The sequence below is a fragment of the Bacillus rossius genome, chromosome 2 (genome assembly GCF_032445375.1).
Source record: "Bacillus rossius redtenbacheri isolate Brsri chromosome 2, Brsri_v3, whole genome shotgun sequence".
Taxonomy (NCBI): Eukaryota; Metazoa; Arthropoda; class Insecta; order Phasmatodea; family Bacillidae; genus Bacillus; species Bacillus rossius.
Window position 1 is genome coordinate 50,519,996 of NC_086331.1, and position 15,157 is coordinate 50,535,152.

A 15,157-nucleotide genomic window follows, 5' to 3' on the forward strand; every position below is an offset into this window, starting at 1 on the left:
CGGACGGTTCACCCCTGCCTCCCCGCAGGAGGCTGCTCTAAGTGAGAGAGCTGGCGCTGGGTAATACAAGAAAACGGCCGAGAGATGTTCACCACGTCTCCACGCATCCTACGGAGACAGGTACGCGACAAAGGATGTCCCTAGAGTTAAAACATTCAAATGAGACTTTGAGTAAAACTCACTTTTCTTTGTACCACATATTAAGAAACACTTTGATAGAACCAACGTTTGAGTTTCCGTTATCATTCTATTTCAAAATGGCCAGTTGATAGGTTAACAGCGACCCCATTAAGAGTTAAAACTAAGTCTCCTAGTCGAACAAATTGTTTTTATGACAATACGTACTTCACATTGTAAATTAATTTTCTCTATGGACAGTGGTAAAAAAATCTAAGGTAAACAATGGGCGATAAGGGTGCTGTTCAGAATGTGCAACCAATTGTTAAAATTGGTCATTACACTCTCGGGCAAACACTTGGCGTCGGTACATTTGGGAAAGTTAAAAGTAAGCCGTGATTTATATTCATTATTTTTATATTAAGCTATTGCAAAATTGGGCATATATTATTAGTTCTGTGTAGGTTATGTTGTGCTGGCGTATGTGTATGTACTCCCGTCAATCTTAACAGTACTATTTATTTTTATATGTTATAACTTAAAAACATGCGTAGTTTGTTTACTTCTTTATGTTTAAACAGTTCTGTGTGTTTGACATGTGGATTCTAGTGTTTGACTATCAGAAATATAAGACCTTGGCCTAATTATCCTGTTATTGTAATTTGGTGAAAGCATCGTATCCTAATGAATAATGGAATTTTTAAAAAACATATTAGGAAATAATTTTTTTTTTGGAATTTTTAATTTATTTTCAGGGTAAATATGTAGTTGGGCGGTATTTGCGAAAAAAAAAAATGTTAAAAATCCGAAAATACATTTAGTAGATGCTCTTCAACTTCCTCTTTTCATTAAAAGCGGCGGAGATAAGAAATTCCAAAATACTTTAGAAGATATCAAATTTTTAAATTTCATCACAATTATACCAGTGCATTCATGTGGCATTCCGCATTGTTTCTTGTTTAGGAGTATTTTTTTTTTTACTGGATATGATGTCACGTGGTTGATCGTGATAGGCCAGAATTCAAATGAACCAATACGTGATTATTTAGTTCATTTATTGGTTTAAAATGGTGTTTAATTACCGCCTCACACTTAAGCGAGTTTTTAACGTTTCTAATTTTAAAGTCTTATTTTTTATTGTTGCGCAAGTAATAAGTAACAAAAAATTTTTACGTCAGTTGTTACTGTTCATCCTTTGTCCCGGTTTGTTAGGTCAGGTCAGTTACATTATACTTTAAAACTAGAGAACCATTGAAATAATTTCATATTATTTTTAATGTACGCTTAGTTTCAAAGTATTTATAATGTAACTGACCTGACCTAATCAACCATTTTCATTAATTAGGCATTCACAAACACACGGCAAAATAAAAAAATGGCGGCGGTTGAATGATAAACACAGGTCTTGTATGCAAAATAAGAACGGCGATATCTCCTAAAGTATTTGAAATTTCGTATCTCCACTGCTTTTAATGAAAAGAGGAAGTTGAAGAGCATCTAATAAAGGTATTTTCGGACTTTTAACATTTTTTTTCGCAAATACCGCTCAACTAGGACATATGATGAAATTTAAAAATTCGATATCTCCTAAAGTATTTGGAATTTCTTACCTCCGCCGCTTTTAATGAAAAGAGGAAGTTGAAGAGCCTCTAATAAAGGTATTTTCGGATTTTTAACATTTTTTTTTGCAAATACCGCTCAACTACATATTTACCATTTTCAGAAAAGTTGCTCTTTACAGAATTATTAAAATTAAAAACTTAGGAAAAGGGTGTTTTTGATTTCCTGCCGTAAGTCCATACGATCCTTGTTGGATCTGGACTGTCAGGCATTTCGGACCGTTGAGTGCTGGACTTTCGGAAGTATACTGTATTTTAAAAGTGACCAACCCTAGACAGTTGTTTAAATGGTAATCATCGGACGTCGCAGCTTTTTAGAATGGAAAGAAAAAAATCAATGAACATGGTTTTAACACACTACAGACTTCCCAAAATGTACTCCCTGACGTTCCTGAATGAATCCTGAAATGAAGGTTTTTTAATTCCTACTTACTGGTTTGTGAAAAAATAATAAGTTTACAGCTTACATTACAATACCTATGTATTCACGCAATCACAGACATTCATTGTTTATGTTTACCCGTGTGGGTTTTTAAAATTTTTTTTGGAGAACTTTAGACAATGTAGGTGTTGTAATAATAAAATTAGTTTAAATAATGACTGTGTTGCAGTTTTAAGGAATTTTTAATGCTTGTATTATGTTTTTTGTTTATTAGAATAAGTAATTGTGTTATGAAATGTTTGTTTTGTTACATTGCATTTAAAGTACGTACTATTTTGAGTCGCATTGTAACGAACGAGTCTAATGGGAGCGTAATATTTGAATTGAATTTTTAACGTTGTTCATTTTCTGTGATGAATATGTGCCGTGCACTGATGTAGCTGACACATTGAATTTTGCAGACTTTCCAGGGAATTCTTTTATTACAGCCATCGTATATTCTGTGTTTATTATGGCCATTATCATGTATCCAAGTTTATCCCTGGATGCTGAGGGTTTGATCCTGATGGCATGATCCTGTTGTACTTGATACTTGCTGTTTTAATTAAGTACGTCGAAAGATTGTGATGGCATGATCCTGTTGGCTTGATCCTGTGATACATGATGCTTGCTGTTTTATTTCAGTACGTTGGAAGAATCTGCACATGAAAGAAATTGCAAAATAATTAAGAATTATGATTGTAGGTTGAAAAAATTCCTTTTTATTCAACTTACGATCATAATTTACTATATGGCAATTTTTTTATGTACAGGATCTTCTGACGTAGACTACTGAAATAAAAGAGCAAGCATCATGTACCACAGGATCAAGCCAACAGGATCATGCCATAAGGATCAAGACTCCATTTACCAGGGATAAACTTCAATAAATGAAACAAAAAAAATTACCATAATTTTTATTCTCCATAGTTGGCTACAATGTTGCTAAACAAAGAGTTACATGAACGCGGGTAAACAATGAATGATGGTGGCAGTGTGAAAACACAGGATCGCGGGTAAACAATGAATGATGGTGGCAGTGTGAAAACACAGCTATTGTAATTTAAGCTCTAAACTGTTGTTTTTCAGGAACCAGTAGGAATTAAGAAGCTTGTTTTCAGGGTAAATTTAGGGACATCTCAGTACTTGAAAAACGTATTTTTTGTTTTTATTTACTTCTCGTTCCCTGAAACCGTGATGTCCGATGCTGGTATAGTAATGTAAGCTATAAACTATTATTTTTTTACAAACTAATATGAATTAAGAAACCATCTCTTAAGGGTAAATTTAAGGACGTGTGTAGTGCCTGAAAACCTTGTTTTCAGATATTTTTCTTTCTGTTCTAAAAGGCCGCGACATCTGATGGTTACCGCTCAAATGATTTTACAGTATTTTAAATGGGTATAACCTAAATAACCATTCACGTTATTTAACAATACTTAGCTAACCTAAGCTAACCAACTGTTGAAAACTGTACATATCTTGAAATATCGTAATGCAGTTTAACAGAGTCAGCAAACGGAGAGAAACAATACCATTTCCAGAATTTTTTTTTTACAATTTTTTTAGAAGAGAATTTCCTTTAGAAAATTACCACCATTCACTTATACTGAAGTTTCCAGAATCCATTTGGAATTTAAAAATCATGGGTGTAAAATAACATCAAAACACACAGCATACACAAATTTAATGGAAGTCACTATGAATGATTAGCATGGCTAGCACAGACATTAACTCTCTGGAAAAAAAAAGTTGGTTGTCTGTAAAGTCGGTTTACGGACGATAGTGTAACGTGACAACGTCATAACAAAACATTGATGAAATGATTGCGTACTTTTATGAATAAAATTGAATCATTTTTATTGAATTATCACTATTTTGTATGGATACAAAGGAGGAGTGAAATGAAATCTACAATTTAATTGATACATTTACTTTTATTTGCACTCATTAATTCAAATAGGATGTTTATTACTTTAACGAAGAGATTATTTTAACTATAACTTTTATACATGTTTGCTATTTAACTTCTTCCAATCTGTGTTATTCTGTTAAAGCTAGGATGATGATAGGAAAAGTAGGAAACGAATGGGACTGTTTCAAGTTTAATGTGCCTCGAAAAAGTCAAATCGATGGTTGTTCCAATTGAGTAAAAGAGAGATAGATGCGGCGCAAGCGTACAATGAGCGTAACAGGACACAGCGTAACGGGACAATGTGCGTAACGGGACAATGAGTCATCCTTTTTCGTGCGTGCAGCCGGCGTTCATCGATTTATTATACGTTGTCACGTCAAAAATGTCCTACATAATGAATTCATTAAAATAATGTAATAAATATGCAGTATCACAAATTCACACAAAAATTCTTTCAAAAATCTTCATCAGACAACATTACACACCATGGCCACTCTGATATGCATGACAAGATTAAATTAATTTAAAATTTCTACAACAATATCAGTTTGACAGTTTTAACTCAAATGGTTCAGGCCTTAAGGGCGCGGTTCAGGTGTTTTGAAAATTTTCTCTCATTGCGATAGTTCACTGATCATCTATTTTAAATTGTGAAAACGTCTATTGCTGCTTATTCAAAGATATATCTTTACTCTTGCAGTTAAAGCTATTACTAATTTGATAAAAATATTTTTAGCACTTAAAAGAGTACCTAGAGCATGAGTCAAAACTGCTGTCTCACAATTTAGTTATTTTATAGATAATTTTTAATTTATGCATGATATCCAAAAAATTTAAATGCATAACTTTTCTTTAGTATTTTTCACGAAGGCTATCACAGATAAAATTGGTTCAGAGTGCTGCATTATTGAGAAAATAATTATTTTCTTTATTATACTGAATACATGTTATGACAAACTCGACACTTTTAAATGCAAAGAAGTATTAATACTGCTGATATTGTAGGCTAAGAGGTAAAACAAGTTTTACGGATTACTTGGATATTTTGTGTGTTCCGTTACCATGGTAATTTACTTCGCTACAATTAAAACAAACTGTGTTCCGCGTGCCTCAATGGTAAACACAGTTCTGTTCTCGCTCACTAGAATGCGCGGGGAGTGTTGTTGACGGAACGGCGGTCCAGCAGGTAGCGGACGACACTACAGTGTTGCCGCCCGGTTCCTTCGCCCGTTCTGTTCGCGGCTGGCGAGAAGAGAACGAATTAGTATCAAGCAGTGATTTATGTAACACTTTCTTAGGTGCTATTTGGACGTAAGATTTGCTTCCCAAACTTCAGAGAATTTATATGAATTGTTTGCTACCATAGTTAGCCGATCCAAACGTAACAAAGGAAAATCTATTAGGGAACCACGATACATTTTAGAAGCACAAACATGTTTTAAAAAAAAGGTTAATGTTTAAAAGAAAACAACTTTCACTGTTGCAAGAAGCGAGCAGCTTTTTAGGTAGATTTAGAAGAAGGACTAAACATTACCATTGTGCAATTTCAAGGAAATGTTTACATAGTATGTTGTTTCATGGTTCATGGACCCTAAAACCATAGGCTGTGTATAAATATATATATATAGACACACACAGTCAATTTTATGAACACTATAACAGCCGTTATTTTGTACAAATCACTTCCGAACTAATAAATAAAATAAAAATAGTAGGCCTAATCGAAAATCTTGGTCGAGTTCGTTCGGCAAAATCTGACAGAAAGTAGAGAAATAGGGAAAATTAAAAAAAAAATTTGCTATAACTACCTTTGTATGATAAATATCGTATCCGTATGAAGTAACTGTATATTGTTTGAGTAATACCAAAAACGTTTGTAAAACACGACCAACCATAATTGCAAGGGGTGGAAAAAACCGCAATTGGAGGACAAAAATAGTCATACCTCCCTTATTAGGCCCGTTCCACAATGACACGGAAACGGAGACGGAACACGGAAACAAAGACGGATTTCACGGAACAGAGCCTCTACAATAGCACGCAAACGGAGACGGACCCGTACGGACCTGCTCAGCAGTGCTGAAGTCTTCCGTTTACGTTACTCCGTTAGACCAATAGGAGCACGTTATTTATTCACTGCAGTTGTCAAGCTACAGTTGCGCGTTCATGTTAATTAAGATATTAGTTTTGACTAATGTTGGTTTCCGTATTTCTCGAATACTTTTTTATGCGTGAACAACAAAACAAGATTTGTTTTGAAATTTGAATTGTGCACGTGGGTTTCATCATGACTAATTTTGATGAACTTTTAATTTTCATGGTTAAAGATATACTTGCTATATATGAGAAGACGGAGAAGGACTACTTTACCACTGCCACAACGCAAAAAAAAAATAACAAATCGACTTACAACATTACCAAGTTAACAACCATACATTTTGATTTAACAGGTAGTTCACTTGATACTCGTAGTTTTCAGTTACGTCACACTCGCTCTTTCTTATTGGCCAAGATTTCTTACGGGTCCGTGTATTGTAGAACTAGAAAAATACGGACGGAACGGAACAATACTCCGTTTTCGTCTCCGTTTCCGTCTGTTCCGTTTCCGTGTCATTGTGGAACAGGCCTTAGGCACACCTTCGAATCCGTTCGCATTGTTAGTAAATCCAATTTTTATTATAATATTAAAACTTTTATTTGAATCAATTTTTTGATAAGAACTATTGATCCAAGAGTTTGGAAAATCAAGGGTTAAAATAAATACATTTAAAATGTATTAAACATAATAAAATCCTTTCTAAAGATTGTCTACAATTTTAAAAAAATTATTTTGTTACATCCAACCATTACCTAAAGAAGTGAAGTAAAATAAAAGGGTTGAAAGACAAAAATATCTTACTTCCCTAAGTAAATAAATACCTATCGAATCCGTTCAGGTTGTATCTCCAACAATATAATCAAAATATATTGTCTGAAATAATATTTTTATACAACCAGCCATTGCCGCTAAGGGTGGAAAGTCGGGGGTGAAGGACAAAAATTTCACAACATTCTTACTAGGTACAATATGAAATCTGTTTCTACTCTAGATACTATCTATAGCAATTTTCTGAATCAATTTTTGATAAGACAAACCGTTACAGAAAGTGGTCGAAAAATAACTTCCGTGCGATGTACTCTATCGAATTCTTTATTATATATTTAAAAAATTTATAAAAATTATCTCGAACATTCATCTCAAATAAATGTTGATACCACTTATCAATAATGCAAGGGGTCGAAATAACGAGGGCCGAAGTCGAAATAAGTCGTTAATTTTTTTAAGGGGTAAACTAAAAAATCCATTATAATTTATTGTAAAATATCTTAACACTATCTAATACTTTAGCTGACACATTTTTTGTTGAGACAAAATATGCTGCAAGAGGTTGTAATAACAGGGGTTGAAAAAAAAAATTAAAACTTCCTTACTATGAGTAGTATCAAATTCGATAAAACTTAATGTAAGTTCTTGAAGATGTTCACGACGTTTCTAGGAGTTCACAGAATGTTTAAAAAGAAATATACTCCTAAAAATATACATATTTTATGTAACAAGATTCTTAGCTTTTCTTTAAACAGTTTGTTTAAAAGTAACTCTCAGGAGTGATATATAATTATGCTTTTATTATTCTCGGGTGGCTTTTCATGCTTATTTTCATAAATACATAAATTTTTTTCGTATTATGCCACATTTATTTCATTCAATTTTTATAAACGTCTTCATGCTTGTTGACCTTGCCCTAGTGACGGGGCAGCAGTAAGCATATAGCTTTAGTTACCCAGAAGACAGTCTTTGAGATGAGAGTCTGGAAGTTAGGTGTGCCTAAGTCAGCGACAGAAGTAGTGTGCATACAATAATTAAAAGTGCCAAGTTCATCAGAAAAGTAAATGTAATTATTTTGACATCGTAATCTGTGGGTTTAATCGTTGAGAAAGCAGAGGTTATCTACGGAGCGGCGTTTTGAATTAGCTGCCACAGTCGCCGCCAACCAGATGACACAATTTCCGGACTGAGGTTACTAAGTTACTATCATATACAAGGTATTTTAATTTTATTTTGACAACATTATTGTAATTTAATGTTTTTGTAGCGCATTGTTACTGTGTTAACTAGTAAATAAATGCAGTGTTCCAACTCCAATTATTTCCAGTAGACGCAACGCCCACTGAAATATTGATCAGCGTGGCTGTAACTGGTTAGTAGTCGCTGGCTCCTCTGTGGCATTGTGGTCATCTGTGAATTATGCTTGTTGTGAATGTACAGCGCACTGGCAAACTCCTCTCCTGCAGCTCACATTGAACGCCAATGAATTATCATATACTTTGTAATCATAAAGATTGTTTCAGAACTCAACGAAAACAGTTTATAGGCTAATTAATAACGGTTCTACATCAAAAATGCTAAATTAAAAATGTGTCGTAATTTTTTAGTTAGGCCTATGAGAATTAGAAAGTGTTAAAATACCCACCTTTTATTATAAAATATTGCTACGCAATTCTGAGTAACACTACAATTGATAACAATTCCTAATTCCACAATGCCTAACTAAAAAATTACGACACATTTTATATATATATATAAAGTAGTAGTAAATGTTGGTTTCTCTGTTTCCCTTGTAAATAGAAACCAAATTATGTGATTGAATATCCGTGTTATTTGTGTTTTTTTTACAGCATTTGTAATGATTTAGGTAGGTAATAAAAATGTACCATTTAACTGACAAGATTATTGTTATACCTCTAATTTTACATTCTACTATTGTACTAATTACATCTAAGTGACATAATGACGATATCTGACATTAATGCTACTTATATATTTATTGTGACCTTGTGTTTCCGATTTATTTGACTTCTTGTATGTGAGTCATAAGTAAAATATAACTATAAGACATTCAAAATTTAGGTTACCTAGACAGAATTAAAAATTGTGGTATGATTGCGCTTGTTTTAACTTTTGTTTTCAGCGTTCGAAATTGATATGTTAGTAGAAATTTATTAAAATGTTTTTACATAAAAATTGGTTGTCTGTAAAGTCGGTTTACGGACGATAGTTTAAAGTGACGTCATAACAAAACTTTGATGAAATGATTGCATACTTTTATGAATAAAATTGAATCATTTTTATTGAATTATCACTATTCTGTATGGTTACAAAGGAGTGAAATGAAATCTACAATTTAATTGATACATTTACTTTTATTTGCACTCATTAATTCAAATATGTTTATTACTTTAGCAAAGAGATTATTTTAACTATAACTTTTATACATGTTTGCTATTTAACTTCTTCCAATCTGTGTTATTCTGTTAAGGATAGGAAGATGATAGGAAAAGTAGGAAACAAATGTGAGTTTTCCAAGTTTAATGTGCCTTGAAAATGTCAAATCTATGGATGTTCCAATCGAGTGGAAGAGAGATAGATGCGGCGCAAGCGTACAATGAGCGTAACGGGACACTTTTTTGTGCGTGCAGCCGGCGTTCATCTTTTTTTTAGACGTCACGTCAAAAAGTGAATAACACTGTGTATTATTGTTTTATTTCTAAACAAATTTAACTCCAATTATTGTGTACAACATGGTAATGTATTTTTTTAAAAATGGTGAACTCTGGAGTGTGTGAAGTGTTTCCCCGCGAGCCGCCAGCCAAGCTTGTCTCTGTTCCGGCGGACTGTCAACACGACCAGGGTCTAGGCCTGGGGTGGGCGAGGAGGGAGGAGGAAGGAAGATGGGGAAGGGTCGAGCAGAACTGGCAACACTGCGGCTCTCAGCTCTGTCCTGCGCATGCGCGGGTGAAACCCACACATTCCTCGGGGAGGGGGGCGGCCGACCTTCTTCGCGTGTCTAAAGCCGGCCAGGAGAGAGGAGAAACACACCCTCCCCGTATGAAGAGCCTGACTCAAATCACCGCTGTTCCCAGCTACGCAGACACTTATACCGACCGGGCGGAGTGGTCGGGTAGTTGATTTCGATGATTTTATTCACATTTTTGCCAAAACATAAATATTTGTTAGAGTAGTGATTTTTAGTCAATGAACCGCACCCTTAACTGTTCAAGTTTAAATGTGTCAGTTTTGACTGCCCTTATGCTCTAATGATACCAATAAAATACATGAAAAGAAAATTATATACAAATATTTATAATATAGGTATATAATATACAACATTAATAAACTCATATAAACAAAAAAAACATAATGTTTAAACATACACAAACAAAAAACCAATGTTAATTTATTAATTTAAGTTGTATCTAAAAGTATTTATAACCAGATTAACTTTCACTGTTTTGTTCATTTTGGATGTGATTTAACAATCTAATATAATACATGTGGTCTACAATATGGCAAACACGTTATGTTTCAATATAAACAAACCACCCTAATAAAATATTAATTCTAGATGCTGACAAAATTGATTTTTTAAATTTATCCCACTTGGTATGAATAAGTTGTTACTTTCTAAATTTACCTACTAATGTTGCTTGATTATTCTGCAAATGTGCTTTTTTTTAAAATCCCCTTTGAGGAGGGCTTTGAATACAAGGGAAATTTTGGGGTAAAAAAGTCTTAAAAAAGAATAAAGTATGAATAGAAAAATTCCTAAATTAACAGTGATTAAAACCCACCATACATTGAAATATACCTAAGAATGGAAAATCAGGACTGCTTAACTTTGAATTTGGAGTCAGGGAAGGGTATATACTTGTAGTCTCAATCTCTTTTATTTTAATTATTTATAAACTAAAAAATTACGTAAGAGAAATTGACTAAAAAAAGGTAACCACGAAAAATGATTTGGACATCTAAAATTTTGATAATTGTTTGATTCCTTGTAGTGTATTTTGGAATTCTTATTATTTTTTTACCTGTGAATGTTATATGGCCCAGTTGATTGTGGTTATTGTAAATTTTTTGAGTGATTGTTAACGTAACTGGGTGTTTCAATAGGAGGTGAATTAAACCACAAAATAATTATATGGTGCATCTTAAATCAATGTTATGTATGAATTTTTTTTGCTGAGTTTGCAATATTGCTGGCCGTTTGTTAGTTGTAAAGTTTTACATTTTGGACATTTTACAGTGGTTTTACAAACTACAGAGATTGCCAGGTTTACAATTCATCATTCTGATGTAGTGTCATTGATATGTGGGGCAATGGGGTAGGTGGGAGACAATTTTAGCAGTTTTTGATCTATTCTAAATTTATTTTAGTACTAACAAATAACCTGTGGCTTGACCCTCACAAATCTCAATATATTACAGATTTTGTACCATTGCAAGAAAAGTATGTGAATAATCCTAATTGTTTTTACTAAATAAATGGACAAAATGTGATGTTAGCAAAATATAAAATTTTGTTCATAACAAAACCGCTTAAGAATGGAAATTTGAAAGTGCTAAATTGCATAAGCTTGTTCTTTTTTAATATAGATTGAGTATGTTGATTAAATAACTCCCATTTAAGTGTATTTGAGGGCATATTTAACCATAAATGAAAAGGAGGTAAATATGATTATATCAAGATCTTGTCAAAAATGCACATAATTTGGGTAGAAAATACATAGTTGAGTAAATAAGTGAGGTACCTACTTTTTAAAATTCTTTAAACTGCTCTCATGAAAAATATAGGTTTTGTGACATATTGTCTTATGTCTCCGAAGTACAGTTATATAAAAAAAATCATCCTGTTTTCAATACCTCAGGTGTGAAATCCAAAATTTTATAATAAAAATATGTATATAATACATTTGAAAATTATCCTATAAAAAGAACAGTATGTAGATTTAGAGGATTCCATTTTTTTACTATCGGAAACAATATTCAACCTGTAAAGGTGAAATTTTAGAAAACATTATCTTATATTCACTTTTATTAGGTAATGAAGTATGATATTTTTATAATAAAACCATAGTTACCCTCTTTGTAACCCCTTAAGGTAGGAATTCGGAAAGTGGTAAAAAAGAGTTGGTATATTCCGAGGGACGAAGACAAAGGAAAAAAATAATACTCCTCTACATGGTCAGCTAATTTGATAAAAATGAGACAAAATTGGGAAGTACCTTCCCTCATGCCATTATCAAAATTTCTGTCTTAATTATTCACAAAACACCAAGGTACAGCTGAGCCCAGAATAGTAGTCATAACACAACTTGGTAGTCAATGGTAGTCTCAAGGGGGCAGGCGATGAGTGTAGTTAAAGATGCCCTTCAGGGGCAGAAGAAAGGTTAAGGGGTTAGAGAGTAGTTCACAATGTTTGGAGATGACACGCGTAGTGTGAAATAGAGGCATTGGGGGTCGAAATTTAGTTATCAAAGGGGCCGGGAGATGGTAAAGAGGTTGCTAGGGCAGGCATAGTGTAGGGAAAAGTAGTTCCAACATTGGCCGATGGTCATACGATGCACTGCATTGTAAGGCCCTGCAGCACAAAGAGCAAACAGAAAAAACATAACAATGCATCATAGTGTTTACATACATGGAGTCCATGCCGATTAAGATCAGTTAGGTGTTGCTATTATCATACAAATTGACATAGTAAAATTTGTCATTAAAAAGTAGTTTGGAATAAGTTCAAAGAAAATTAAACTAGAAGGAATTATACATAGCGAACATGGAAAAAGTAATAATTAGGAATATGCAACAATAACTTCTCTTTCTCTACAAATAGGCCTAGATAATGAATAGGAATTTCATTTTTTAAAAACATAATGGATTACATTTAAAAATCACTACTAAAGTGATTGTTATTGATAATGAAATTTCTAGTAATTTGTTACATGTCGTCATTATATAGAACTCACATCATAAGAAACTGTAGAAATCAAAACCTGCTGTTATTCCTGACTAAAACCACTGACTTTATTCACTAAATTATCAACACATTTTTGGCATATTTTATTTGTCAAAGTTTTTGCAGAAAATACTTTATCCATGATTGAAAAAGATAAAACTTTACAGTGAAACACAAACCAATCTGTCTGAGCAGGTGGCATACTAACAAACTGTTGCCAAATATGGGCATTTTACTGCATACCACCTGTTCAAACTTGTTGAAACATGCACAGACCCCTGAGTTTAAACACTGAGAAACATTTCAGATCCAAACCAAAACTATTTCTGTCAGTGTTCAAGCTTGTTTGTACTTACTGTTTTCCATTTTACAGCATTCCATCAAAAAATAATTTTTAAAATTATGTAATTACACATGCTTTATTGGATACATTGTTTTGAATTATTTGTAAGGTTGGAATGACTCTCTTGAACCACTTAAATATCAAACTAAAAAAATTTAACCAAATTTATCTAATTATGTGTGAAATTCATATTTTTGAATATCTGCACCCCAGAGATATTCAACCATAAATGTGAGGGTTTGTGTGTGTATGTATGTTTATATATACAGTAGCGTATCCAGAGGCTAAGGGGCTCAAGCATCTGCATCCATCCCCGACAAATCTCAAATTAAACTTGATATTATCATGTTTTCTTATTACTACACTACTTACAGTAAAATTTTCATCACTTACTTACTTACTTCATTTTAAGTAGGTATAGTATATTTTCAAATTTTAAATTTCTATGAGAAGGCCCTCAGCTCTGTGAAGCCCCTCCCAAATAGGGTTACCATACGTCCGGCAAAAGGAGGACATGTCCTCCTTTTTATGTATTTTTTTGCGTCCGGCCGGATTTTCCTTAATGCTCCAAAATGTCCGGCTTTTTTTATAAAGCGAGATAATTCCTGTAGTTACACTCTGAGTAAAGCGCGCGGTGCGAGCTAATGCGCTGTCCGCAGAGTCACCCCACTAGTGAGTAGTTCTATGACAGCTTGACAGTGTAAAACCCCAAGTGTCTTAAAGAATAATTAAATAATAAGGTTAAAAGATTTGGAAACTTTGATTACTGGGGCCCTCAATTAATAACTATAAAAGTCAACAACAGAGGCGACACTAGGAGTAAACAAAGAAAATTTAGGGACTCCCTACAAATACTTGGGAGTAAAAGGATCGTTATTATATATTAAATAAATAAAAACAACTGTTACGTCTATAGACTTCCTTATTTTATTAATCATTGTTCTTTCTTTTTTATAGATTAAATTTTCCTTTGTAAAGTCTGTTTTTCATTGATAAGTGATCTTATTTACATAACTCACAATTACACTTATTATATGATATTCCTTAACGTTATATACGATAGGGCCGGCCCTGAATGTATAACAAAAATTAAAATATTTAAAAACAAGAATGAAATTAAAATTGGTAACTTTAAAGGTTGTACATATATTCCTTGCAAAACACAATATAAATTTCTTCTCCTGAAACTGCTTTTACTGTCCGCTGTCTTACTTGGGTTACACTATTTTTGAGTTCGTGAATAAAAAGATAGAATTATGCGGGTATCACCCGGGGCTGTAGGTAGACGGTGATCGAGGTAGTAGGCCTAATGATGTTGGATTCTGCGCAGGAACCGACTCCAGAGGTTCTGGCAGAGGATTTTGGTTGCCCCAAACTTGGAACCCTGTATGAAACAGATGTCCAAATTCCAAAGAATTAGACCTGTTTCCAGACAGTATACTTAAATGGCGCAAAAGGCCAATAGAGGGAAATTAAAGGGGGGGGGGGGGGATGACGTCAAGACTTACCAAAACAGGGTTTTGGTCCTGGCGCTCAGGATAGGGCGTCTCGTCTCCGAAGACTCGAACCACGTTTCGCGGTAGCCACGGAAGTCATCACGAATAATTAGAAAATAATTTATATAAAAAATACTAAGTTTCTCTACTTTCAACTAAACTACTGACTGGTTAATAATTTTAGCTAGGGACTCCATCCCTTTAGTCTGAGAAGACTACATAATATACGATGTCGATGATTCGCCGAAGATCGCAGATACAAACGGTACCAGTCAGTCAGGAGGCGCGCACCGAAGTAAGTTCAGCGCGGGATATCACCAGAATATCATAAGCGCGGGATCCCTAGAGAATGGGAGGGGGGGTAGGCTCTGAGCCGAAAATTACCGAGTCCACCCGAAGGTGTCCGGCATAAAAA

At 33.8% G+C, this 15,157-nt stretch overlaps 1 protein-coding gene across 6 annotated transcripts in view; it reads left to right on the plus strand.

Annotated features, from left to right (window-relative positions):
• Positions 1-370: 370 nt before the first annotated feature.
• Positions 371-15,157, plus strand: part of LOC134529278 (5'-AMP-activated protein kinase catalytic subunit alpha-2) — a 230,411-nt gene continuing 215,624 nt past the window's right edge. For 4 of the 6 annotated variants that reach the window (XR_010074522.1, XM_063363176.1, XM_063363178.1 and 1 more), the window contains exon 1: positions 390-505. Coding sequence is in view for 5 of the 6 variants with exons in the window: in XM_063363176.1 (XP_063219246.1) it covers positions 403-505 (103 nt within the window). In the remaining variant the exon portion in view is untranslated. Of the gene's footprint in view, positions 506-15,157 lie in introns of all 6 variants that reach the window. The other 2 variants (XM_063363175.1, XM_063363177.1) reach the window with 2 other exon arrangements.